General features: G+C 39.6%; 2 protein-coding genes across 3 annotated transcripts; one reads left to right on the plus strand and one right to left on the minus strand.

Annotated features, from left to right (window-relative positions):
• Positions 1–261: 261 nt before the first annotated feature.
• Positions 262–8,981, minus strand: lnp1 (leukemia NUP98 fusion partner 1). Of its 2 annotated transcripts, none has more exons than XM_030048872.1 (4): positions 8,435–8,981; positions 5,741–5,986; positions 3,667–3,765; positions 262–1,912 (listed from the first exon to the last, which is right to left on the minus strand). In XM_030048872.1, exons 1-4 carry the CDS (start codon positions 8,618–8,620, stop codon positions 1,805–1,807), a joined length of 639 nt encoding a protein of 212 aa, XP_029904732.1. In that variant the 5' UTR covers positions 8,621–8,981; the 3' UTR covers positions 262–1,804. The 2 variants fall into 2 exon arrangements, with proteins under 2 accessions (XP_029904732.1, XP_029904731.1); XM_030048871.1 differs by lacking the exon at positions 262–1,912 and adding an exon at positions 2,359–3,353.
• A 6,905-nt stretch (positions 8,982–15,886) lies between these two features.
• Positions 15,887–27,046, plus strand: tomm70a (translocase of outer mitochondrial membrane 70 homolog A (S. cerevisiae)). The gene is made up of 12 exons (XM_030049893.1): positions 15,887–16,242; positions 19,715–19,888; positions 20,063–20,189; positions 20,641–20,750; positions 20,847–20,995; positions 22,458–22,665; positions 23,215–23,349; positions 23,519–23,626; positions 23,795–23,911; positions 24,160–24,257; positions 24,942–25,064; positions 25,169–27,046. The coding sequence occupies exons 1-12, from the start codon at positions 16,003–16,005 to the stop codon at positions 25,320–25,322; spliced, it is 1,743 nt and encodes a 580-aa protein (XP_029905753.1). The 5' UTR covers positions 15,887–16,002; the 3' UTR covers positions 25,323–27,046.
• The last annotated feature ends 920 nt before the right edge of the window (positions 27,047–27,966 follow it).

The following is a 27,966-nucleotide window of genomic DNA, read 5'->3' on the forward strand; positions in this document are numbered from 1 at the left end:
CAGGATACAGTGTGTTCCAAAGTGATTGTAAAGGCCTGCCAATGCGTAGTATAGTTTTGTAGTTGATTAAGTTAAACTTTGTTTCAGTGGTTTATAGAATTATCATTATCATTATCATTATTTTGGTTGTGAGGAAGACAGTTTAATGTTTTAATGCTAATTAAAGCGTGTGTGTGTTGGTCTGATCAAGGATACAAATTACAGTGTCAGCACACCATAGTTTCCTCTTAAAGAATGGAAGAGTGAAGTGCATTCCCTCCATTGAACTTAATGTTGACTCTATAATAAACTTTATTTCATCTGTAGTACAAACTTCCGACAAATGAATTGCCAGTTTGACTGGACACAAACCCAACAAGATCCCATTAGATTATTAGGAATTTGCCATTTAGTAATTTTCATTACTTTAATAATATAAATATATAAGCAGTATGAGTCACCTGAAGTAACAGTTTCAAATAGTCTATTGATAAATATGTTATGCACAGAAAAACTATTTGTCATGACTAGAAATGAATTTATATATTTCACAATCAAATCTTTACAAATAACATTTATACAGTATGAATCTTATTTACAGGCAGCCAGATTCTATTATATATATTTAGCACAAGCTGTAAACTCTGTATCTTCTTATTTGGCAGAGCTGGAGAGCTAGTGTAGAGGTGACAGTGGATTAGAAGTCACATGCAAAATAAATGCATGGAAACAAAATGGCAGCGGTAAGGCAGGATGATGAAGGAGGTGCAAGATGAGGTACCAGTTGGAGATGGACCGTGCTCACTTTTTCAAGATTTCATCGCTGCACCCCCGCTGTGGATAGGGGGGCTTAAAAACTTTTTTCAGACTCAAGATAGTGGAGCCTGCCAGTGGCAACAGTAAACATTGCTAGGGACTGTGCAGAGCTAACCTACTAGAGCCTCCTAGTGGTGACATCAAGCATTGCTGGGCAGAGGGTCCAGCGGGCACAGCCCTGGCTGTTCTAGTATTTAATCAGTGAGAATGTGTCTATAGCAGTGGTTTTCATACTGTGAATAGGGATGCCACCAGGGGTGTCATGAGATAATTATTTTTTCATATGTAACTCTTTTTGTCTCGTGAAATACTGAGTAGTTTTCCTCTGATAATTAATTAAATGAAACAGACTGAACAGGTGGTCATTCTTTAGGTGGACTGTTCACCTGTCTGCACATGCAGTCGGTGACAGGGGGGTCACCTGGAGGCATTAGTTTGTTTAAAGGGGTCATGAGCCAAAAAGATTGAGAACCACTGGTATACAGTATAAAAAAATATTAATTTGAGTATAATACATGTGAAAACTCACTTTAGATTAGCAAATACCCATTCATTAATAAAATAAGTATCATCCTTTCTATCCATGTCCGTATCAAATCCTTCTATGCCATTCAGCTCTGTCATCACCATAGATTTAGTCTTTAAATCACAAAACAAACACTGGTCACACTTAATGTGGATCGTCCACCTACTGAGTTTCAAGTGATACAACATTGTGAAAAATAGTCCACAGCTATTCAGCATCTGCGTTTGGGTGAGGCCAAGGTCAAGGAGGCGGAGCAAATAGCCAAGTGACACTTTGTTGAAGACTGGACTCCCCCTGGAGAAAAGGTCCATGAAAGTCTCCTCCTAAATGCGGTTTTGTGTAAACTGCATGACTGTGCAATCCAGAGAGAAATAAATAACATCACATGCTTCTGCATGATCTTCTATTGTCATATGTTGGCCAAGCAGTGCAGGGAGGCGTCATGCAGAGGGATGTGTGGCAGGCGGGGGTGAGGGTTGATCATCATGGAACTGAGGTGCGGGACGAGGACCAGTACAGGGGCTTCGGCATGCACACATGGACACGGCATATGGGACACGTCTGTTTCTTCCACAGCCGCTGCTCCACACACTGAAACACATTTTTAGAGGAAATTATTACATATAACGACATGTAGCACAGCTCCTGCAGTGGTAGAGTACTGTAACCCCAAAGCATGTTAGGTTGAAAGGCATTTTCATGAATGTTTAATTGTGCAGGCCTGGAGGAGAATGAATATCCAACATATTTCCTTTGTCCTTACGCTCCTATATTTCACCTTTAAGCAGAACAGAAAGGTCAAAATAGACAGCTTGGGAATATCAGATCAAAACACAGGGTTTATAATTTGTTCTCTAAGTATTGATTTTCTTTTTTGATGATAGTAGCTAATTCCCAGTATGTTGAGCCACAATAAGCATACACACAACAGTAAGGCAAGATGCCTTACTGTATTTTAAACTTGTTGTATTGTTGAAGGGTCGAATTATAATTGGTCATGGCATCCATAACAGTCAAAACCCAAAATTGATAGAATCCCTTGATTACTTATTCTCTTGTTTATTCATGGTTTTAGTGCCAAACATACACACAAAAACAGAAAATTCGGGTCTTCATTATCAGTTTACAAGTAATAAAAACAATTAAAATAAGTCTTCTAAGCTGAAAGTATGTGACTAGAAAAACAGATTGCATGCAAGCATCTTCTCTATGTGTCAAATGCTGTGCTCTGTGCAACAAAACTGCATGTATTTTGAACTTTGTTGCAGTTTATTCAAACCATTGAGCTTTGTGGTAACTTGAAAATACTCCACTTGTGTGATATACAGAATGGCATGCTCTATATGGTTGTCTACATCACAGTATAGTATAATGCTTATGAAACTTGGATATTTCTACATAATGTGTATGAATATGGTCAGGTTATCATACAGAGGCACATGTTCCCTGCCGGTCTTACAGTAGCACAAGGTGGAAGATGGCAGTAGGTAAATGCAAGCTAATTCAATCAGGATACTTTAATTACTATTATGTTCTTACAAAAACTCACATGTATTGAATATTCCACAAACCAAAATAATCCAAAGCTATTTAGAAAGTTTATTATAGGCAAGTAGAAATTATGGCGAGAGACAAAGAGTAGAATGAATAAGTGGCAAGTTGATTTTGATCAAAGACACCAGCTCAGACGAAGAGAGGGCCCACAGCAGAGTTTTGCAGGAAGGGCTCCGCCACAGTTCAGGCCCTGAAGTGGCAACGCTTTAAATGGCACCCGATCCTGATGTTTGGTCCATGACTCAAACCTCCCACCTGCTGCTTCCAAACACACATCAGTGGTGCGAGTATCAGATCCTTCCCCGGCATATCAGCGATGTTTCCGCAGGGAAAGCTGGCGCCGGGGGACATGGTGCTCCTGCTCCCTGAAGAAGGGCTCATCTGCTGACTTCCTCCTTTCATCTGAGGCTCTCCTCGCTTCACAAGCAGCTGTTTCACTGCCACTGCGGGGCCGGCCCTGCTCTAACCTCCGTGCCGCCTAGCACACCCACCAACCAGAGACATCATGTAAGTGTCAAGTCCTCAACACCGTGGAAGAGCTAGCAGAGGGCTGCATGCTTCAATGAGGGACTGTTCAGGTGTATGTGGATGTTTGCATACCAGCTTACATCATGCAGCTTCAGGAATGCTGTGCCAGTAATGACAGCCATGCACCATGGATCTGATATCTAGCATGCTGCACACACTGAGCACAATAAGGAGAGATTCTTCTGCAAGGGGTGGGGACAGAGCAGTGCATGCACAAATGTGGAGCACACATGCAAAGATCCAAATATGAAAAGATGTTTTACCTCTTTGTGAAAGCGGTGTGTACAGTGCAGCTCTTGAACTCCCCCTTTACTGTTTCGCATGTCTTCATGACAAATGAGACACAAGCTGTCCGCATCATTCTGCAAAACAAATGAACACTGGTTAAATCTTACAGCTTGTAAAAGACAAACTGTAGTAATGCAAATAAAACAGAAAGACAGTATTGATTCATTTCATTATTCATGTTTCTTCTTGTTGCACTGTATTCCTAAAATGCAGCGAACTTTAAATCACCCAATATCTACAAAAGGCAAATGGAATGTTAACTTTTGTTTATAATGTTGTTTTGATGCACATTTGACCAATGAAACCATCCATTCCACCTCACGCTCTCAGACAGAAGTTGCTGTGAATGAGTTATACCTGGTGCTTCTGTATTATTACTGCCAGTATCAGCTATTGCTATTATTCTCACAGTGCACACAGTACAGAGACATTTTTTTAATCAGTGGTATTCACGATCAATATTATAGATATTACAGAGTGACTGCGTTCATCAGATGATGACGAAAAGTCTCTGCCATTACATACTGAGCAATGAGCATTTCAGAATTAGCCAAACCTCCACAGCAATAATGTCAGATGAGACTCAATTGTAAATGACACACTGTTCCAACAAAACCAAACACTGTCTTTCTTTCTTTCTTTCTTTCTTTCTTTCTGTTTTATTTTCTATTAAAAACACATGACAGGGAAACTGTCCATTAAATGCAACATGTCTGGTACACGTCTGCTGTGTTATATGACAGATAAAGTCACTCAGACTGAATGCCTCAGGTTTTCAATCGTCTGGGATCAGTGGAACATGTGATGGAGTTCAAAACCGTCTGTGATCCCTGAGAGCCGATAAAGGCTATGCAAATTTAAATACATTTCCCGAGAGTGTAGAATAGAGGTTGAAAATTAAAAAGACGAGTAAAAGCTCAGCACCTGATACACTTAAAAATTCTGGATGAGTGTGATTAGACGTAGTCTCCCAAAGTTGATCAGCCACAGTTAATGTATCACTTACAACAGGCAGGGATAAAACGGTCTTTTGTAAAAACTGGTTACAATTGTATGAAGTCATATTAAGCCATAAGCTAGGAAAGACAGCTTTCCAATTTTAAGTGGATCCCACTGCACACTCAGAGAAACTGATGGTTCACAACAACATGCAACCCCAGTGAAAATAACATGCACTGATCCAGAAGGATAAAACTGCCACAATTCATGCATTAAAAGTATTTTTAGCGCGGCAAAGCAAAGCTGCTATGATTAAAGGTTACGTATAAGATTAATTAATTACATGAAGACACAGTAATCCCATTGTAAAAACGCTTCATTTGCAGCAGTGTATTTGCTGTTCAACACTAATTGGCTTAGAGCAGTCCTGAGAGTAGTAGAACAGAAATGTTAAAGCCATGGTGCACACAATATCTGTAACCAAAACAGAGGAAGCTATTTTATTATGTTATTGTTATGTTGTTATTATGTTATCAAGTTATTATTTGATTCTATGGATTTTTTTTTTTAATAAATGTATTATTTAGTTATTTTACATAAATTTGTACTCTCTGCATTTTGACTAGTGGTAAAAGCAGTACCAACATTTTTCAAAAGGTATAGCGCTTTATTATTCTCTTTTGTTGCAGGAATATTAAACAAATTTTAAAATACAATTGAATACTACATTTCTCAGTCTATAATAAATGTTAAAGCCATAGCTGATATTGAAGTTGAAAAACAAATGAATACCAAACAAACTAACAGGCCAGGTTCTTGTGAACAAATGGTGTGAGGAAGAGGAGGAGACAACTGAAAGCTATTAGGGCAGTTCAATAAATGATTTTGTGTCATCTACAATGGTTTGATGAAACTGCATTTTTATGTGATGAAAAACCAATAACAGTGTTCCCGACATCACCAGGCAGAAGCCATGGATCAATTCAAAGTGAATTAAACAAACTCTCTCTTTGAAGTCAGCATAAAAAAACTCCCAAAGCATGCATTGCCTGTGACAGTGTTGTGTTTTCACAGTGTGCACCATACAGTAACAAGAGGATAACTCCTTACCAGAGACATGGTCTTCTTGTCACTAAAACAAAGTCTCTTCTCAAATGACTCTGTGAGCTCTGGGATGGTGGTGATGCGGTTCTCCGGGATGGCAGCCTTGGAGCGGCTGTTGTCGTCAGAGGAGGCACGACGGGCTCTGCAGTGAGGCCTGACTTCCCCTTTCTCCTCTTTTGTTTTGATGTGGATGGGAGCCGGTGCCATTGTAGCTGCATGGAGCCTTTTCAACTTCATGGCATTTAACTGTGACTGAGGACCACACAGAGGGGAAAATGAGTTCACTTACACAACGTTATCGCACAGCTTGCTTACACTGATTAAAATCTTCACTTCACTTTTCCTAAGAGAGAAAAGCACGGTGCTATATTCCTAATTCACCTTCATTTCTGCATTTCTGAAAACATAAAGAGTTGCTATGCAGTATTTAAACCCCAGACACGCTACTCTGCAGAACTTTGTCTGGGAATGGGTTAATCACTGGTTATGTTCTTAAGTAACATGTCTGCAAAGCACAGAGCTAATTATAGGAGTAGAGCCTCTTGGCTCAAGCAAGTCACTTCACTGATTATTTACACAACAATAATCTGATTAATACATTTTTTGGAGTGTTGTATACAAAGCAGGACCAAAAATAAAGTCATTAAGCTGGTTTAAGATAAATATTCTGGCATAGTCTTGGTCTCTTTATCACTCATGGGTAAACATCAATGCTCTTATTGATTGCATTAACATTTCTTAGTTATTGTCTTTGTGCCAAAACACACTGTTCCCTGACTGCTCATCCAGGATGAGTGATACATGAGTACAGCTAATTCAGGATTGGGCCACCAAAAGTTTACTAGTGTTGTGAATTCCTGTCTTGATTTCTTCTACGAGAAAATAATTTCAATCAGTGCAGAGAAACATGCAAAACAGATCACGTTAGAGTCATAACAGATGTGGATTGGAAGTTACAGCTACAATTAAATTAATGACAAAATTAAACAAAAACAGTCCTTCACCTAACAACTTTGAGGATTAGACAGAACAAAACCATGCAAGTAAATGCAACACCTACAATCACAAAAGCATCTGAAGTAAAACTGAATGATATGGTAAAACAAAACAAACAAACAAAAAAAAACATAATGCAATTAATTTTCAGATATTGCTACTGTGATATGATCCACAATTTTAGTGGGAATGATCATTTTTGCGCAGATCACTGTGTGATGTCTATGGATATTCTCATTTATCCAGGTCATCGTTCTCTTTGGGTAAACTGAATTGTAGGCAACTGGACTTGTATTTGTCTTAGGAAGACGTTTCGCCTCTTATCCAAGGGGCTTCATCAGTTCATCATCACTGTGTGATTTTTGCTGCAGTCTGCACCAAACAAACATGTATTCTTTCATCTGGAAAATACATTTTGTTACATCTCTGTAATAATATTTGTACAACCTTTATCAAAAAAAATGCAGCTCCTGAAATTTAGAAATTGCACTTGTCTGTATTGTGATTTCAATATTTTGATCAGTTGCCCAGGTCTAATCAGAGGCTCTGGTTGTGCAAAGATTTAATTTGCTATTTCCTTCATTTTGACCACACCCTTTCCTATAGTTTTGTCTGAGAGTGAACACTGTATTGTTGACTAAAATGATGCACCACTGGGTACTGAGGAATTCTACTTTTATCGATGAAATTACACAAGAAATTTCATCTGGCACCACTTTGAAAAAGTTTACATGCATTCGTTGTGGCCTAAGGTCACACACTTTCCTCCAACCAGTCCGCCTTCATTCAAGCACCCATGTCAGCACCCATTCACCCTCCTGAAATGTCTCAGTGAATCCGTGCCAGCATCCACCCCGCTGCTCTGTGGCTGAACCTGATCTCTGAACTCTGTGAATGAGGAGGGAGGCGAGTGACGAGAGGAGAATTCCCTTGCGGGTATTTGTAATGGATTAGAAAACTCCAATAAATTTAGCTACACCATACATAAAACCATGTCTATATTCAGTTTGCCATAAAGAACTGGATATTCTTGTTAAGTCACTTGCATGTTGGTTGACCATAGTGTTTTTACCAAATCGAACCAGATGACCAATCATTGGAAACATCTTGTTGTGGCTGAGCGGACCGAAGTTCAATGTCCCAGTTACACGGCTATGTAAACAAGTCATTTTAAACAAGATTTATGTCTGTATGTGTGTTTGTGTGTGAGTGTATGTGTAAATGTATATGTGTATATCTATGTCTATGTGTGGAGAGTCATGTAAATGTGCATCAGCAGACAGTATGGATGCAAAATTGGTGTCTGATGCAAAATGTGTAGTTAAAATGTCAGGATTATTAAAGAGCCCAGCATAGTGTGCATAGTCCTCAAAATAAAATTTGTTTTACATGCCTGCATTTATTCTGGTCCAAACATATTCTTTGAATATACATACCCTAACGGAAAGATAATGGAAGCTTTTAAATGTGGTCAATTTAGGCATGTTTGGTAATTCATCATAAATTTCAGTTACATTAGCCAGTTGATAAGATCTATAGGATATGAACATACATTATGATACAGTCTTTAATGGAAAAACGTAATTACACAAAAAGGCTTTGTTTACCATGTACTGCATTTGCACTGCAGTTCCAAAAATATATTGCACAATGTGATTCCAACACAGCACACGCATGCATCTGCTAAATGCTGAGGATACGTACCTCACATGGGAGTGATGCTCTTCGGTCAACTTGTGTTTTTGCCGGCCTTCTGAAGCTGCGTTTTCTCTCTCTCGAATGTCCAGCTTCTGATCCGTGACCCCAGTAACTACTCATCCATTTTGTGAAGTTACCATCATCATCTTCGTCATTGTCCATAACGATAGCAGGCAGGAGCCTGAGAGACATAATGGAGTTGGCAGAGGAGCAGGCTGGAGCACCAAGCTCAGGCTCCTGCTGAGTGGTGCTGAGGGTAAAGACAAAGCTGAACTGGCCTGGTCAGGCTCTGGCTGACAAGTACTTGGTCGAGTTGGTCGAGTACTACACAGCGTCGTCTCACAGGGCAAAGGTAACTTACTTGAAAAAGATCCCTCTGGTGCCTCAAACACTATTGGTACAGTTGTTATTCTTGGATGATCCAAAAATATATTTCAGAGTGCTTGTTCAAGTCTTTAAATAAGTGAATCCCCTGTAATCCATTTAACATTGCTGTTAGAAAGTAAAAATGGAAGGGACAGGAATACACAGGGAGGCGAGAGTCAGAGGAGGACAGCTAGTATTCTGGCAGGCGGTGGGGGTTGTGACTGCTGCTTTTAATCTTTCCATTACAGTCATGGGCCTGGGGGTAGACGACTGAAACTCCAATTTCCCCATACTTTCCACTTGCTGAGTACATCAAACCTGTCAATAATTATGGAGTGCAGGCAACTCTGTCTATCCCCGTGTGCTGTGAGCCCAGGGCTCGTGTCATACAGGACGGGGGGGTGCACCTTTTCATGGGGCAGGGAGTGCCACTGAAACATGACTGATGTTTTGTTGTTGTTTTGTTTTGTTTTGTTTTTTGCTTTTGCCTGAAGTGAAAGATCTTCCCTTTTTTCATGTTGCCAAAAAACAGCAAGCACTGCTCCAGTATTTCGAAGTGTTTTTTTTTTTTTTTTTTTTTTTTTTTTTTTTTTTTACAAATCATACTGGGATGGTACAGTTCTGATATATGAAAAGTGGAAATGAACAGTGTACAAATTAACAAATTAAGTACAAATTAAGCAACTAGAAAAGTAACAGTTGCATGGATTTGCATTAAATTATCTGTAGGCAGATATAGGAACATACTGGATTATGATGTATATTGCATGATGAGGTAGTGTGTGTCCCACCTGTTGTGGAATTAAAGGACAGTAAATCCAACTTATATTTAAACAGTCCATTCTAGACAGTAGCCCAGTTTACCTTTAAATGCATGTGCATCAAAATAATAAAATTGGAATCTCAAGAGTAGGAAATCTGACTCAGGAAAGAAAAAAACTGATCCATGAGTGAAGCTATGTCTCCTCAGTCATTATATGTATTAAAGTACTACTTATGTTATATATACATCCATACGTCTATGGGAAAAAAATAGATATAAAATATCAGTCTATTTTGAGAGCATCAGGCTGGAGTCAAAGTGGGTTACAGGCAGTCTGCAGAGGTCTGTACTAGGCTGTTCATTACAGGTCAGTAGGTTCTTCTAAGACTGGGATAAGAAAAACAAGCTTTACCGGCTATTTAGGGACAGTAAATCCAATTATCCCTGCTCACTATCGTATGTATTGCTGCCTCTATGCAAAATTGTTTTAGTATTACAGCACAATTTACATTAAAAATCCAAATGGGAGTGACATATCAGCTGCACAGTAACAAGATGCTCTGTGGGACTAACAGGGTCAGTAGATGTTGCTTTTCAAACAACAAATGTAAACCCAGATAAAGACAAGGTGGCCAGGTTGAGGAGGAGCAAGCTTCACTGCTGAGGTTTCAGCCTGAACAAAGTGGGAACCTCCCTCACTCCATTACTGGATGGATCAAAATGTTACTAATCACCTCAGGGAGTCACGCCTGAAAGAGGTGGACTAATCTGGACAGGCTGTTATGGCACACATTGCCTTGTCATGTAACCTCCGATCAGGACTGAGAACAGGATTATAGTAATCTTTGTTGACAAAAAACAAGTCAAAGTGATCTGCTACAGTTGCTGAGACAGTAACTGGAACAAACAAAATTTCAATCACAAGCTGTGACTTGGAATACAGTTTTCGTTTAATGTAAAGTTCACTGGATTTTGGAGGCCAACAAGCACAAATGTCAGATTTCAAACCATAGTGGACGGCTGGAGACACTTGAATATGGAAGCTGGAGGCCAGGATCAAACTCAATTAACCTTTATTTCCCAGTATTGATCACTTTTGTCTTTCCTCTGGGTGTGTGGGTGGTTTTTACTCAAGGCCAATATCAATTTACTATGACTATCAATAATCACAGCAACAGTATATCTTCATTATATTACCAATCATGCATAAAGAAATCAGGTACCACTTTACATTAAGATTACCCTTATAAAGCGTTTGTGATATGATTTATAATTTGGCTATTAATTAGGTTGTAAACACTTTATAAATCATAATCAAGTTCAGATCCTTGAAAATGTGTTAGAACTTGTTTATAATTGTTTATTAATGATTTATAAAGAGTTTACAACCTACTAAATAACCTAATTACAAACCATTCACAAATCCTTTATAAGGGTAGTCTTATTGTAAAGTGGTACCAGAAATTGGATTAAATAATCGTAGCCATTAATGGGTAATACCAGATTAGGGCTGGGCAATAGCTATACCGATAGGGTATCGATATAGTGATCAGACTAGGCATCACCTAGGAGTTTGAACATTGCTATATTGTGAAACGGCATTACAGCAAAGGGAAGGAGTTTTTGGAGCTTATAAGGCTGTGCTAGTTGTTCTGTTATTTGCCTCTGCCTGCTTGGTCATCATAAACATATTGATAATAATAATAATCATACTAACACAAAAACTTGTATAAATGTCTTGTTGTTATAATCATAATAGTACAGTCAACCTTATAGTATCTTATAATATCTGTATTGAGGTATTCGGCCAGATATCATATTATATTTCTCTGTGCCTGTTCTCCCTCCACTCTATATGCCAGTGTCAGAGTGTCAGTGGTGAAAGTGAAAGTGCCCAGATTATGAAAATTATGGTTGTTAATTGCACACCTGCACATGAATGACACACTGCATGCATCTGGTAAAATTTCCTGTATGTTTTCATATCACAATGTATATAGCAGAAAAAGGATATCGCAATGGCAGTTTTTTTTCCAATATTGTGCAGCCCTAGTCTGCATGATGACTAATTTAAACTTTTATTTATGGATAAAACAAAAAAAAATTGGATACACAATGAGTCAATCTGAGAATCAAACCATTTAGACCTGAAACAAAAAGAGAACGAGCCGTGACTTAACTGATATCCTGGTTGAATGATTTGCATGAAGACAAGCTCACACAACAAACACAATACAGAGTTATTGTGTTACATCACGTGTTAACATTTGGCAGCGAAATTGATTTTATGGCTTTTAAAATCAAGCTGCCATGTTTTTGTAGGATTGATCATTTGCAGCCTGAAACGTGTCTCGTGTGTATGCATGGAGAACATGGACTACTGTTTGGGGTAGGTGTAGATGACATATTTTATTATTAACTTGATGCAGCAGCTCTAGTGGAACACAATTAAATAGTTTAATACTTAAGTAGATCACAGAGCTATTTCAAATGCACAAGCTCCTCTTGAACTACAAATCAAGTATTTTTTATGTATAGCACATTTCACACAATGTAATCTCAATGTGCGTCACACAAAATAATACTAATAATATAAATGTAACAGTAATACAAAATACAGAGCATCACAAGAGGCAGCATTGATTCCAACGCTTCTCTGTCAAAGTTGAAAGGATCTATATTACTGTAAAGACAAGGCTCCTGTGTATACGAGCTCCCTCTAACCGACTGAATCACAGTTGACTTTGAAAACTTCCCTGTTTGAGGACAGATGGCCTCGGGCACAAATGAAGTAGTCAGGCTGACAGAGCAGCACCAAGCTCTGAAATGTGACACACAAGAGACTGGACCTAGCATTCACATAGACAAACAAACAAGCAGGCTACACACACACACACACACACACACACACACAGAAGCTCACATGATAAATCCACATTGATTAGGATCAGATCTAGATGGTTGGTGCCGTGATGGAAACACTCCCACAATCTGAAAACAAGATGGCCTATATAATCCAAATAAACATCGCAGCAGCACTGATATATTGTGAACACCAGAGACGGCAAAAGATACATCATAAAATGTATCCTGTTACAAAATATAAGTTTATCAAAATAAAATACAAAATAATGGCGCCAGAAAATGTGTAAAGATATAAACACAAATATTTTATGTTTACAAAATACAGGAAAATACGTTTGTAACACTGGGCATTCTGACTTTGTACAAAATGGCAGAACATTTGAATTTTTATGATGTATTATTACTATTATTAGTAGTAGTGGTAGTATTTAAACTACACATTTTTTTATTGTGGCTGCTGCTCTACGCGTGTTTTGACTGGTTGCAAGCGTTTGATAAGTGGTCGGTATGATGACATGATATGATATGGACTTTCATTCATTTTGTGGAGATATAAGTATTTGTTAAGGTGTTGCTAATTGTTTGTCAGGGTGTTGGGGATGGTCGTTAGCGCATTGCCAGGGAGTTGCTATAGTGTTGCGGGTGGTTGCTAAGGCATAGCTAGGTGGCTGCTGTGGTGTTCCTGATGGTTGCTAAGGTGTTGCTAAGTGGTTGCTATGGTATCTGGGGGTGTTGCTATGGATGTTGCTGGGGTGCTGTGGGTGGTTGCTAAGGCATTGGTAGGTGGTTGCTATGGTATCTGGGTTTGTTGCTATGGATGCTGCTGCGGTGTTGTGGGTGGTTGCTAAGGCGTTGCTAGGTGGTTGCTATGATATCTGGGGGGGTTGCTATGTGGTTACTATGGTTTTCTGGGATGTTGCTAGGGTGTTGTGGGTGCTGTCTAAGGCATTGGTAGGTGGTTGCTATCGTATTTGGGGTGGTTGCTAGGGGGTTGCTATGGCATTTGGGGTGATGGCTCAGGTGTAGTGTAGTGGCAGTAGTGCTAGTGGCCACTGAGACAGAAAAGAAGAGATACATAGAGGTGTTCAGGGACAGACAGATATTCTACAGACAAATGTAAAACGCTTGGAAAATCACACTAAATGTCAATATTTATAGAGGTAGATTAAAATGTGATGTGATCTAAGACATACTTAGATCTTCTGCTTAAGTAAAAGTAATACACTGTAGAGAGCATTGTAGAAATATTCAGCATCTAAATGTACCTATAGAACAAAGAAAGCATAGATTCAAAAGCATAGCAATTATACATTTGGAGTGTTACCTTTTTTGTCAGAACTGTGATTGAACTGCCGCATTGGGCCATGCACGGCAAATTTTGGTCACTCCCTACAACCTGCAGGGGTGTTTAGCGGGACGCATGTGCAGTAAAGGTGGCGTCGAGGCTGCAGCCTGTCAAGGTTCAGAGTCTCTGTGCAACTTGTGAAGCCTGTATCATAGTTGAAATTCTATCCATAACATTTTTTTTTCAGTGAATCTCTTAGTTACATTAGTATTGTTCATGTGAAGCAGCCATTTCTTCAATCTGATGCTTTCATTTTTGTTTTTGCTCATTTATTTACCTTGTGGGGGCTTCACGGTACCATGAGGGGGAAACTGCTACCTAGTAAAGCAAGTTCAGTTGAGTAGAGTTCAGTTTCAAATTACTTTATTTCAGACACATAGATCCATATCAGTACATATGCATAGTACTGATATGGATCTATTGCATATAGAAAATATGCAATAGAGAAATAAAAAATACAATACAAAGACAACAGCACAAAAATATAAAAGCATGGCAGTTCAAAAGTGCACAGTGATCAAAACGCATACAAGCATTTAATCCAGTGTTTCCAAAAACAGGATGAGTACGTTGTGTCAATTATGATTTCATTTTTTGAATCAGTTAATTAACACATAGATTTGTACATAAGCTTCCTCAACGCAGCATGAGAGCTGAGAACATCACTACTCACAAGCAACAACTGTGCCAGGAAACTTGTGCTGGCCTGCAAGTGTTTATGGAAATACTGTGAGTTGTTTGGGCTTTCAAAATCACTGTGTGTGTGTGTGTGTGTGTGTGTGTGTCTTGTGTATTGTTCTTCATTTAAGATTTATTTACTTTTTTATGAGCCACAGAAAAAGTATTTTGAATATTTTGAAAATACAAAATTACTTCACTCTAAAGCATCTTGTTGCAAATTACATTTGAGTTTTTTTCCAGCTGTCTCAACTACCAAATAAAGTTTAATTGTAATTGTAATAAGTATTTCAAATATTAGAGAAATACTGCCCGCCTCTGGTGAACACAAAGGGCATCTTCCACCAAACTCTTTAACAAACACGTGCAGGGACACACATATAACATGCAGAGGACACATCATGTGCAGCTCTTGGCTCATGTGCTGGGCGACAGCAAACACATTCTGGAAAGCAGCAGAAAGCAGCAGAAAGCAGCACCACCATCTGGTGGCTACAGTCAGTACAATATGGACATAAAGCACGATGAGGTGGGCTGGTGGTCTCACAGTTTGAAAAACATGATTCATTTTTTTAGATTTTATGTCTGATAAGTGTGTTTCAGCTACTCAATACATTTCCTAACAAGTGTAAGTGTAAAAATATATTTAAAATCAAACAGGACTATGGGAGCAAGCCGAGGAGGCAGTTTTTTGTGTGTGTCAGTGCAAAAATGTAATAATACTCCTTTTAACATATTATAATTTGTGTGGTCTGAGAAAATAGACATCTGTACCTCCTCTTGGGTGTGTATTCAAGCTTCTGAAAATCTCGACCATGTCAGGAGACTTTAGCCGATCTGAGGTCATTTCAGAGAGAGAGGGCGTTCCTATTAGGTGGTCAAGAAAGAAAGTGGCTGCTTCACATGAAAAAAAAGTATATTTTAAAAAGTGTTTTTTTACATGACTGGATCATCAACTACAATACAAGTTTTACACAATATTTTATTTCATGGGTAGATCATCAACTACTGTACAAGTTTCACAAGTCTCGCTTTGACATTTTTTGGCATATGCTAGCAGTGTAGCGGTCCACAGAGGTTAAAGTACAATTCGGGTCTAGTACAATAAAACAATAGCAACAAATGAACTAAAATGCATGAGGCTAAGTTTCTTTTCATTTATTTTAATAATCAGTGGTGCAAGTTAGAGTTTGTTCCACCTAGTGTTGTTTAATCCCACTGTTATTCAGAGAGCTGTCAGATATGTGGGTTTACATCTTTCTCTCTCATCTGAAACAAATTCCAGCTTAATTGGTAGAGCAATCCTAAAATGTTTTCATTCAAGTATTTAAAAAATAGGATACATGACAAATCCTTGTCTGTGGAGAGCAGCATTAAGCTGTCTGTCAGTGAACAGCCTGCCGGGAACTCATCAGAAGAAGAAGAAACACCATGTGGAGTCACCGCCGGTATCCCATGAATCCGCGGTGTCTTCGTGACCTCACACAGCACGAGAAGAAGAAGAGGCGGCAGCGGCGTCAGGTAGTAGCCAAAGATTAGCTGTAACCGTGGTTGATTATGGCTGCTTCAAAGCCAGTCGAGCCGCAGTCCGGGAGTGGACTACCCCGCTGGCAGCTGGCACTGTTGGTGGGGACCCCGATAGTGCTGGGAGTCGGGGCTGTGTACCTGTGGAACCGCAGCCGGACGAAGGAGCGGCGAGGGAAAGGCAGCGGGGAGAGGAAAACTCCAGAAGGCAGCGCCAGCCCCGTGCAGGGCCAAGACGGCGCGGCCAGGGGCAACAGGGAGCAGGAGAACATGGTACTGTCCCCCCGAAGCCTCACCACTCCGCTCTGACACGACCAGTACCACTGGTTGGGTGGTAGTTTTGTGCCTTGCGTAGCGTTTTTGTCTAAACCGCGTTTGCCGTTAAAGTCTAGTCAAGGACACCAACTGTCTAGCTGCCTGAACGTCAGTTAGCCGTTAGCATGTTAGCATGTTAGCAGCCTCCGTCCACGAGTGCTGGGTGTTAGCCGATATTAGCTAACCTAGCTCGCTCGGAGGCTAACGTTAGCGCTGCGGCGAGGTTAGCCCGGTTCAAAATGTCGACCTCGCTTAATACAAGGTGCGACAGAGAAAACAGAGCGGGGGCAAGGTGTGTCAGGTCAGCTGCTAGGTGCCGCAACACGACAGCACTAGTGAGAGAGATTTTCTAACTTGTATATTACTTGGGTGTATTAGTTTATCCTGCTGGAAAGGTAACGTTAGCCATCCATTTTAGCAGGGGGAATATCACAGGGGGGCGGGGCTGGTGTTAGCATTGAATGCACCGTGTTACAGGTGAGACAGACATACACGCTTACGGGTGGCTGTCAGGTAATAGAAAACAAATGTATCATTACACAAAACAACTGTTTGATGTCTTCTAGCTTTTTGTCTTCATTTTTAATCACCAATCTATATGCAGTAGTTCTTATATTGGGACAGTAAAACAGAGAAGTGACGCTGCTGTTTTGCCTTTTTGCTTTTTTCCTTTCAACATGATCAGATGAAGGTAGTTTTTCAGCTACGCGCCGCAGATGTAAGTCCCATCAATGAAAAACACAAAAACAGGAAATACTCTCTGTTTCAAAATGGTTAAAATGATAACTTTTGTCATGAGAAATAACTCATATTTACATTTGGATCACCGGTCAGCCCCACATTAGGCCACATAGCCTGCAGTTCTTGAGCAATAATTCAAACACAGAACTTTTATCAAAAAATCCATATTAGCTTTTCCAGCATATTGTAATTCAAGAGGTCTGAGTTAACAAAAAAATAGACTTCTGCACCTCCTTTTGGCTGTGTATTCAAGCTTTAGAAAATCTAGACTATGACCTATCACGGGTAATTTCAGAGAGAGAGAGGGCGTTCCTCCTGGGTGCTAAAGAAATGTAGAGGCACCTGTATGCGATCAGTTCATGGCAGCCCTGCCCTCACTAGTTTGTAGTAGTGTTATGAGTAGAACTGATGTGGGCCTTTTGCAAATCAAACTATTTCCTTGTGGCGCACTTTGCAAAAGCAACAGACAAAAAAAATTTTTGCTTTTAGGAGGAGCTGACTGGTATGTTGTCGGCGGCTTTGCCAGAACTTTACTCAGTAACTTTGTTTACAACAACACAGCTAATTAGGATTAACTTGGTGCACATCTAATTAGCTAATATTGAAGTTATACTGAGACAGACTATGAATTAGCTTCCAATGTTATTAAGCTTTAAGTAGCTTTAGCAGCACACAGATGATTTTAATCAATTTTTATGCGTTAAAATAAATTTACCTCTTCATTGTTGCCACAAGCTATGCACCTTATAGATTGATTGCTTCTGTGTGGACATTTCAGAATTATTATAGTTTTAATGGTTCTCATTTCTCAGCCAGTTAAGGGGAAAGCTAACAGCAAGAGAGGAGATGCTCAGTTGTTGTCAGCGCCTTTGGTTGAAAAGACTTGTTGTAGCTGTAGTGATGTGCTTTTGAATCAATTTGTCATTTTCTAAGTTAAAGGCAAATAATGATAATAAAATACCCAAATTCCCCTTTTGTGCCTGAGATGTTGGTCTGTTCAAAACACATTTTTCCTGTGCCTGGGATGACAGGATGCCAATTTATGCTTTGCAAGCCCTGAGTGTTTGGATAAATACATTTTTTGTATGGTTTAACAGAGACACTGGAATTGTCACGTTTTTTGTCTGGACTAGAGAGCTTTTAAATCAGTGTTACGATGGTTGGGGGTTCAATGGTTGATGGCTGTAAGCCACTAGTGATGGAAGATGATATCATCCATCGATCAAACCCTACTTAACACTTATGTTGGGAGAGTGAAGGAGAAAGCAGTAACTGTATTTGGCTAAGGAGAGCTTCAGACAGCAAATATTGTTTACCAGAAGAACAGATATAAAAGCTGAGCATTAACCTAGTTCCATTGATGTGGTGGGGTTATTATGATCAGTTATTGGAAACCAAATGAACGAGAGCACTTGAGCAATCAAAAGCTTGAAATGCAGGTGAATTAGCCAGGCTCAAATAGACTGCAGACGAGTTCAGTACTCATGCAGTTAGATTCGGCCTGGCTACCTGTGTTTTCTTTAAAACAGAACAAAGCAGCTGGAATGGCTTGGCTGTTTTGAAAGCTTGAAATGGCACCAGCTATCAAGATGAACGGTGGTTTGACTGGTATTGATCAACACTTGTAATCAGCCACTGCTCTATTTGGCCAGTTGCACATTTGATCAACTAAATTTTTAAATATCGTACTCTCAGTCAAATCTAAGTTATAGAAGTCTATTCACATTTAGGACAGGGCTGGTGATATGGACAAAATGAAATATCACAAAGGTAGTCAATGACTGAATACCTCCATTTTGTGACTATATTGCATCCCTTTACTGTAGTGCAGCCATGAAAACCAGGAAAAGGCAGCGCTTATCCCTTATCATGGTGTGATGCCTTGTCCAAATTCCCAGCCGTTATCTAGTCATGTAACACACTGCCAATATAATATCAATATATTGCCCAGCCCTAATTCAAGGTTGTTGAGTAAGGTTGTGCTGGAATATCACAGTGGTTGAACTTAAATGAGTATTATCTGGAATGTTTAGGCTTTCTGATTGCCTGGATGTTACCCTGATACCATGTTTTCAGATCACCTGCTAAACCTGTTGCCTTGTAAGGAGTATGAGGGACACTTAAATATGCAGAGACTAGAGACACAGTCTACAGGCTCTTGAGTTACAGAGATACTGGAGAGTAAGGGACAGGGAGTACTGCACTGGGTCAAACACAAGAGAAAATGGTAGAAGTGAAAGCGAATATAAAATACCGTCAAGTGCTCTTCCAATACAAGACAATAAAAATGAACATTAAACTGTCTTGTGAAAGAAGTCAACTATGAAAAACAGGTCAATAATCTGAGGCACTCATTGACAAAAAGTAAGAATACTTTAACACGGGACAGCAACCAGTGGCACCCGGACACGGGTCAAGGTATGTCATGTAGTCACTGGTGACCTTTTAAGTTTCACAGATGTTTGTATGTTGTTCGTACCCTGATGATGACGATGTAGTTGAAACTCATTGGTTGTAGCACCATGCCAATAAAGGACTTTTACTTTTTGACACAATCAGAGTCTATCAGTTTATTGGCCTGTTTTTTACAGTTGTACTTCATTCATAAGACAATTTAACCATTATTTTTTGTAGTCTGACAGAGGAAACCATTTAACCAAAAAATATGCTTTTTCCCCCTCTCATTTAGAGCCCTTTGGACCGGGCCCAGGCAGCAAAGAACAAGGGCAACAAGTACTTCAAGGCTGCTAAATATGAGCAGGCCATCCAGTGCTACACAGAGGCCATTGCCCTCTGCCCCTCAGACCAAAAGGCGGATTTGTCAACGTTTTACCAGAACAGAGCAGCAGCCTACGAACAGCAGGTTAGCACCACCATCACAGACAATGTGTCCACAGATTCCTGTTCAAATGTAATGAACCTGACTTCCAGCAGAAGTGTTAAATGAATTTGAGTGCCAAAACCACGGGCTGGGTGATGTAATATATGCATCAAGTCGTGTATTATTGCTGTAAAATAACAAGAAGTATCATTTTAGATGAAATGGGTAGAGGTGGTGCAGGACTGCTCGCAGGCGGTGGAACTGAACCCACGTTACGTCAAGGCTCTGTTCAGGAGGGCCAAAGCTCTGGAAAGACTAGACAACAAGAAGGAGTGCCTGGAAGGTGAGACTCTCACCTATTCTTTAAAAGTTAATGAAAACTGCAGCCTTAATTTTAAGATTGTCAGTAAGTCTTTTGACTAATATTATTTTATTAAATTAACCATTTAGTCTATAAAGTGTCAAAATAATCACAAATGCTCACCAGATGTTACTTAAGACCAAGGTGATATCCTTCCTCACTCTGATCAACACAACCAAAAAACATCCAAAGTATTCATTTTATAATGATTTGAAAAGAAATGAATCAAATCTTAGCATCTTGGTGAAGCTGTGGTGAGCTCTTTACTCAATAAATGACTGCAAGGATGGTGGGAGATGATATCATCAGCTAATGAGCTAAAGTAGAATTTGATTTGCACAATTATGTACAATTTTCAGTCAATCTTATCATTATTTCTGCAATCAGGACCAAGTAATTGACAGTTTCTTCTGTACGATCTGTGTTCCTGTAGATGTCACAGCAGTCTGTATTCTCGAGGCCTTCCAGAACCAGCAGAGCATGTTGCTAGCAGACAAGGTGTTGAAGTTGTTGGGAAAAGAGAAGGCCAAAGAGAAATACAAGGTATTAGCACAACTTTACACTCATAGAGACTTGATTGATCTTTTTTTACTTCTCAGCTTGTCATGGATAACGTTTGTTTTTTGTTTTACCTTTCAGAATCGTGAACCGCTGATGCCTTCTCCTCAGTTCATCAAGTCCTACTTTAGCTCATTCACTGATGACATCATCTCCCAGCCGCTGCAGAAGGGAGAGAAGAAAGATGAAGACAAGGACAAGGAGGGCGAGGCTGCTGAGGTCACTGAGAGGTCAGAAAATACACACATTACCCACTTTATCTTATACACCTAGTCAGTACCAGGTAGGATCCCCTTTTTGCCTCTAAAACAGCTGAATTTCTTCAATACCTAGATTTAATAAGGCACTGACTTAATGGGTGTGAATCAAACATTTTTTAACATAATTGCACTAGCAGAATGTGTTTGTGCCTCTCAAGCTAAATTAGAACTTTCACTTGCAACAGAAAGCAGTCTCTTGCTGCACCAGACATATTTTTTCCATTTCACTCAGGCTGCATGTTTTTGTTCTTAGTCGACAGAAGTGGAACCTTGCAAGGTCCTCTGCCACCATAGCTCATCCACTTTTGGTTCGATAACATGTTCCTAGATGCCCCTCTGCACAAAGCTGCACTGAGCCAATGTTTCCCACACATACATTATAGTTGGGAAATAAGAAATACTAGATAAAGGCTCATGTTTTCTCTCAAGTAATTTCAGTAGACAGTTGTGTCCGCCCCCAGTCCGCTGCCACAGTTACAGTTTTGTTCTTTGTGCATACTTGTGACATGCATGTGAATTCTCCTCATCAGGATGATCTCATCAGTGCAGCATTTTACAGCTGATTCGATGTTGTTGTTGTTGTTTTTCTCCTCATCGCACTGAAGACACTTGAGTACATTCCAGCATACTGGCTGTTTCTAACATGCTATTGTGGCCCCCCTGGGGAGAAAAATGTAAAGACAATGAAAATTCCTTTCTTGGCCTTGAGTTACTTAGCATACCTGCCAAATAAATATTACAGTTGTGAATAAAAGTACAGTTGTCCACAATCCAAATAGAGATCAGTTCCAGCGGATGATTTAGTTTGAGAATAACTCCTGAGTCAGACCTAAGGGTCATAATTTAAATTACCCTAATATCTACAAAAAATGCAAATATTGAGTATGCACAGCAATATGTATATTTGTGGAGTACTAAGCAAGTGATGTATGTCTTCATCCTGTAAGTGCCCTTCACCAAAGCACTGGCTTAGATTTTGAGTTTGGCCCCAGGGTTCTGCACAGTGTCTGCCCACTGCTCCTAATACTTCAAGTTCAAATTTATTTGAAGCCCAACATCACTGTTTACAGTCTCAAGGGGTTTTATATGCCCGCAAGTTTACTACAAACAGGAGAACATGCCCTGACTTAATCCTCATAGCAGGCGAGAAAAAATTTCTCAAAAAAAAACGAGATAGGTTAAATGCAGAAGTCCAGTTTCCCACGGGATCAATAAAGAATAACTTAACTTCTTACAAACACAACACATTGTGATATATACACTGCATCTTCTTACATTAGAATACAATGACAGCAGTTTATCAGGTGCTGGAGCCTTTCTTACCTTGGTCTCTTGGAACAGTCTGATGATACAGCTCTCTCTCACATTTTCTTATCGCTAAAATCACCTGGTAAACACACACACCTCCTGATCTGCTCCTTCCCTTCCTCAGCTCTGGCTACCTGAAGGCCAAGCAGTACATGGAGGAGGAGAACTATGACAAAATCATCAGTGAATGCACCAAGGAGATAGAGTCCAGTGGCCGATACACTGCAGAGGCCCTTTTGCTGCGTGCCACATTTTACCTGCTCATTGGAAATGCTACTGCTGCCCAGCCTGATCTGGACCGGGTCATCAACATGCAGGATGCAAATGTGAAGGTACTGTTGACTTTATAAACCTGTTCTTAGTCAAGATTGTCCAGGTAATTAAAATGCCTATTAAAGGCTGATTTTAAGTGTGCCAACATCCTTCCTTTTTGTAGCTGGAAAAATAATACAGTGATAGCCTACAAAAAATGTAGTTGCAGACAGCTTATGATTGTAATGCTGTGAATTCATTGATCTTGAGATGATTGTATTTTACATCTATTTCGATTTTAAAACATGCTCCAACATTCCTGTGAAGTTGTGCTCTAATACAATAGAATTTCCAAAATACTGTTGTTCCAAACAAGCCTCATGCATACTACCCAAAGTGAGTGAATAGCATTCTCCTATTCTCTGAAAAATGATTGCACAGCCAAGTGCTAAATAATTAAGCTTTGGCTTATATAAACCCAACACACTATATACTATGGTTGGTAGTTTTACAATTCTGAATGAAGAACTGTAAAACTGTAAAATAGGAAAATTGCGTTTTCTTCATTTCCTGGCAGGTAGTTAACACAGTGGGTGTTTGTGTGTTTTTTTTCCCCTATACCTTCACAGCTGCGGGCTAACGCTCTGATCAAGCGTGGCAGCATGTACATGCAGCAGCAACAGCCGCTGCTGTCCACACAAGACTTCAACATGGCAGCCGAGATCGACTCACGCAACGCTGATGTCTACCATCACAGGGGTCAGGTATGGCCTCAGTTGTAAATTGATCCATCTTCAGTGAACAGTTACTAATTAAATGTTTGAATTTACACGGGACACAGAGTACTTTTGTACGACATGAAGGAGGTCATGAGATGCTTCCAGACACATTTTTGGGATGCCCGCATTAATTACGTTCTGTATTTTCTATCAGCTGAAGATCCTGCTGGACCAGGTGGACGAGGCAGTCGGGGACTTTGACGAGTGCATTCTCCTCAGGCCTGACTCGGCTCTAGCCCAAGCACAGAAATGCTTTGCTCTTGTAAGTTAAGACTCTATCAAAATGAGGTTTGCACTGTGTTATGTTGGCTGCAGAAAAATTACCTGTGTTTAAGCTTAATTGTTCAAGTGATGTGCAAATGTTCCCTTTGCACATAACAAACTTATTCATGATTAGCCAATGAGTTTCTGTTGCTCTTTTGATGTTCAGTACAGACAAGCGTATACCGGAAACAACCCAGCCCAAGTACAGACAGCGATGGACGGCTTTGAGGATGTCATCAGAAGGTTCCCAAGATGTGCTGAGGGCTATGCTCTGTACGCGCAGGTACACATTAGAAAATTTGTCATATTTAGACAGATCAGTGGTTGCTTCATACTTGGAAAATGAGCAGTAAGCATTTTGTGCTTGTTACTCAGCTAAATCCCTTCATTAAATTTAGTAAATCAAGAGGTTGCTGTATTTTTGGACAGAGGTAACCAACAGTATGAATAGTTTTTTAGTGTTTTTAGTGCTGAGTGGCAGTTAGGTTTTATCTGTTCTCGTCCTTAGAGCATGAACGTTTTGTGTTTCAGGCTTTGACTGATCAGCAACAGTTTGGAAAAGCAGACGAGATGTACGACAAGTGTATTGACCTGGAACCAGACAATGCTACCACATATGTCCACAAGGGGTAGGTGACTTTTTGTTTTTGTTTGTTTGAATGCAAAGCAAGTCTATGAGTTTCTCACGTAGCGGCAAGGGGGAAGAAAACCATTTAAAAGGGGTGTGGGCAGCAGCTGCAGTACTGTAATTACTGACTATTACACTAACTGTGTAACTGTAGCTGTGAAAACAAACACTAAATTAACTGTTATTGATTCTTCATCAAAGTCAAATATGAAAATCTTCTTTGTGCTTCTGTGAGCATTGTGATGGTAATCCAGTGACAATTTTATGTGCTGTTGGGTCGTTCACAAAACCAACATGTGCCGGTTAGGTTTTGAATTGCACCCAATCGTTTGGGGAAGCAAGCTTAATCTGACATGCATCTAAAATACGACTAAAATTGTGCCGTTGTGCCTCTTGACATTTCACTGGAAGCATTTTAATTGCAAAATAAATCACACTGGAAGTTCACCAGAACTTTAGTGTGTGTCAGTCCACCTCCAACTGCATGTATCTTGGCAGATGTCAGCATCACTAGTCAGTTCTCCCTAGAGGTCGCCATAATAAATGGAGGCTGGGTTTTATTTTGTTTTCAGTCCATGTGTGTGCTTTTGTTGTTTCCCCTCAATAGACATTTTGTGAAACCAATACCTCTAATTACATGTACATGTAAGTCAGACATGTTGGTAATTGTTCAACATGTGTCCAGCCTGTTGCAGCTTCAGTGGAAACAAGATCTCGACCTGGGGCTCGAGCTCATCAGTAAGGCAATTGAGATTGACAACAAATGTGACTTTGCCTATGAAACTATGGGAACCATTGAAGTTCAGAGGTGAGATCAAGTTTTTGTTATGTTTTTTTTAATGTGAACCACCTGAACCACCCATTGTATGGCTTCTTAAAGGGCTTGAAATAACCATGGTGTTTTCCTTCCAGGGGTAATCTTGACAAGGCAATAGAAATGTTCAACAAGGCAATTAACCTAGCCAAATCAGAGATGGAGATGGCCCATTTGTACTCATTATGTGATGCAGCATATGCCCAGACAGAGGTGGCCAGGAAGTACGGGCTGAAGCCTCCGACACTGTAACTTCTCTGCTGACTGAAATTGCCAATCCCAGTCTTCGTCGCTGAGCCTGACTGTATTGAAACTGCAACTGTCTGAGTTATTGTTTTGTAAAAAAAAAAAACAAAAACGAGTAACGGATCAGAAAATAATAAAAACAGATCCCTGAAAATATACCCTGTTTACATTACAAGGAAAGGGTTTACTACTTAAAAAAGATTTCACTTCACAATCAGGCCGAGGCTTTGATCCGAGCCGCTAGTTGACCGGGGGGAGAGCGGGTCTTAATTCACAGCCCTTTGCCGGAACTCGATTCGACCAGAACTCCAGCCCTTTTTATTGCTCATGTTTCTTGAGGAAAAATATTGTCATCCATTGTGAAATGCATATACATGAATGGCCATGTATACCCTTCTGTCCACTAGTAATTTTCCAGTTACCTGCATAAAATAAGAGAGTTGGGATGTGCTCGATCTGTTCAACCCATTACTGACTTAATGCTTTGTGACATTTTTAAAAACTACAGAAAATACTGTGAGAGCTTTATATAGTTCTAATGGACTGTTCACTTGTTAATTTGTGTTGATCTCAACAAGTGTTTTTGTCCAGCTGCTTCCATGTTCTAACATACATTATCACATGACAAATGCAAGATTAAAATTATAGTCAAGTGTGTGATGATGTCAGTGTTTGGTGTAATGCTGGAATGAATCACGTGAGATGAGGGTACACCAAGAGGAAAAATGCTTAAACTCTAGAATCCTAAGTGTTGTTTTTTTTTTTATTATTATTTTCAAATTAATTTTTATTTTGGGATTGCCTGTTTTTTCCTTTTTATATATTCTGTACAGCATGTGATATTTCTCTTTATAAATAAATGTTAATGCAATGCTTGTGGCGAAGTCAAATCTGAACGTTAGGAAAACCCTACCTATAAATGAGACTTTGGACATAACACAATATTTAATTGGTACAACTTTCACATTGTCAACTACATTTTGTTTTTAGTTGGAAGAAATTTTATTTTTTAACTTGCATCATATGTCAAAAGGGATCAGTTATTCAGTGTTTTTTTTCTCACTTCAGTAGATAAATGGGATTATTTTCTATTTTAATATTTGTTTTTCATTCAATGTTCAGATTCTTTAGAAAGAGTACTCTTAAGACACTGATATTTTTTTTCTCTCTCTAGGGACCCTCTTGAAAATAAATTTTCTCACAACCCAGCCCTATTGTTGATAGCCTGAATGTGACCCTTTGACTCATTTTTGCTTGAGCCGCATGAAAGTGGAATGCAGGATCTGGTTTTCTGCTAAAGCCATACAATTATCTGTTAACAAATCCTGAATTTTTTGTACATTTGGAGCATGTTTGCATAAAGCAAGTATTAATTCAGGATAATTTGACACAGAATATTTAAATGCTGCAGTTACGCTGTGACTTATTCATCTAACATGAGTGATAACTAAATTGTCTTGATTATGTGGTGATATCAGAGAACCAGCTAATGCATTTCAGATTCAGCTAGTGGTAAAACTTTTCATTTCAAAACTGCCCAAAAATTACAGGAGGAAACCGCACCTGAATTTAACAGCATGCATTTGCAGGTAATGTGCATCTGCTGATGCTCACTAAATAAATCTGACTGTAGCCCACAGAAAGAAACACTACCATTCTTTATTCAAGAGGTGTATCATGACCAAAGTTGAAGAAAATATGAATCCTAATAAAGTTAAAATTCCTGAAAAATATACACTTGCAAATTGCATCATTAACAGTGTTATATTCTGCAGCAGATTCTCAAAATGCACTGAAACTGTCATCTGATTTCCTGATGGTCAGAAACTTTGTTTTCTCTTCACTCTCCAGTGAAACGTTTAACACTGCTTAATCCAAAATCGAACCTGCTGTACTTTCACTTTATACCCTTTACTGTTTTCCACAAGCAGCCAGAGACGCCTTGCAGCAGCACACTTCTCTCTGACAAATCCTTTCTTGCCCAACGCTGATTTTTTTCAGATCTTAATTTATACTACATTGACTGAACCTGTGTGGTCTTTTTCGGCAATGCACTGACAATACATGGGCTACATTCACACTGCAGCTGAAAGTGACCCAGTTCAGATCTGACCTTTCTGCCTTGTCTGCTCACATTCATCTTTGTGTTTGACCCATATCTAACATCAGTGGACCGATCTCTGCCATGACTCCACATGCACACATTTACAACAACAAAAAAAGTCCATCACAATGAATGAAAAATCAGCTGCAGCCTTTCATTTTTCAGATTGTTTTCGCAGCTGTGAGGCTGAGCGTAAAAAGACAGAGGACTGAACTGAAGCTCCTTCCCTTTGCCACCTTACTGTCTCCCTGTCATTGGTACTGTCCTCTGTATTTTGTTTTGGGTCACCTTCAGTGAACAAATGGCAGAGCATGCTCCACATCTGCAGGACTCAGATGCATGTCTGATTTAAGATCAGAATGGCCCAAATCTCTTCTTGTGTTCACACTATCCTTAAAAAATCAGACCTGTGCAAAGTGCTTGGAGTAGTCAGTCGACCAGAGAAGCACTACAGACATATTGTACATTTTATCACTTGTAGGTAAAAAAAGACATCTGTTTTGAGCCACTTCACCTTGTAGTCCCACAGCACATTCAGTGACAGAG

This window comes from Myripristis murdjan, chromosome 4, assembly GCF_902150065.1.
Source record: "Myripristis murdjan chromosome 4, fMyrMur1.1, whole genome shotgun sequence".
NCBI classification, from domain to species: Eukaryota; Metazoa; Chordata; class Actinopteri; order Holocentriformes; family Holocentridae; genus Myripristis; species Myripristis murdjan.

Excerpts from the sequence above, each read along its gene's own strand:
- tomm70a (XM_030049893.1), top strand. The coding sequence starts at position 16,003 with ATGGCTGCTTCAAAGCCAGTCGAGCCGCAGTCCGGGAGTGGACTACCC. Across the intron at positions 20,190-20,640 it reads CAAGAAGGAGTGCCTGGAAG|ATGTCACAGCAGTCTGTATT; the intron begins GTGAGACTCTCA and ends GTGTTCCTGTAG. Across the intron at positions 23,350-23,518 it reads TCTACCATCACAGGGGTCAG|CTGAAGATCCTGCTGGACCA; the intron begins GTATGGCCTCAG and ends ATTTTCTATCAG.
- lnp1 (XM_030048871.1), bottom strand. The coding sequence starts at position 8,620 with ATGTCTCTCAGGCTCCTGCCTGCTATCGTTATGGACAATGACGAAGAT. Across the intron at positions 3,766-5,740 it reads ACAAGAAGACCATGTCTCTG|AATGATGCGGACAGCTTGTG; the intron begins GTAAGGAGTTAT and ends TTTGTTTTGCAG. Across the intron at positions 3,354-3,666 it reads CACACCGCTTTCACAAAGAG|GCGGCACGGAGGTTAGAGCA; the intron begins GTAAAACATCTT and ends TGGGTGTGCTAG.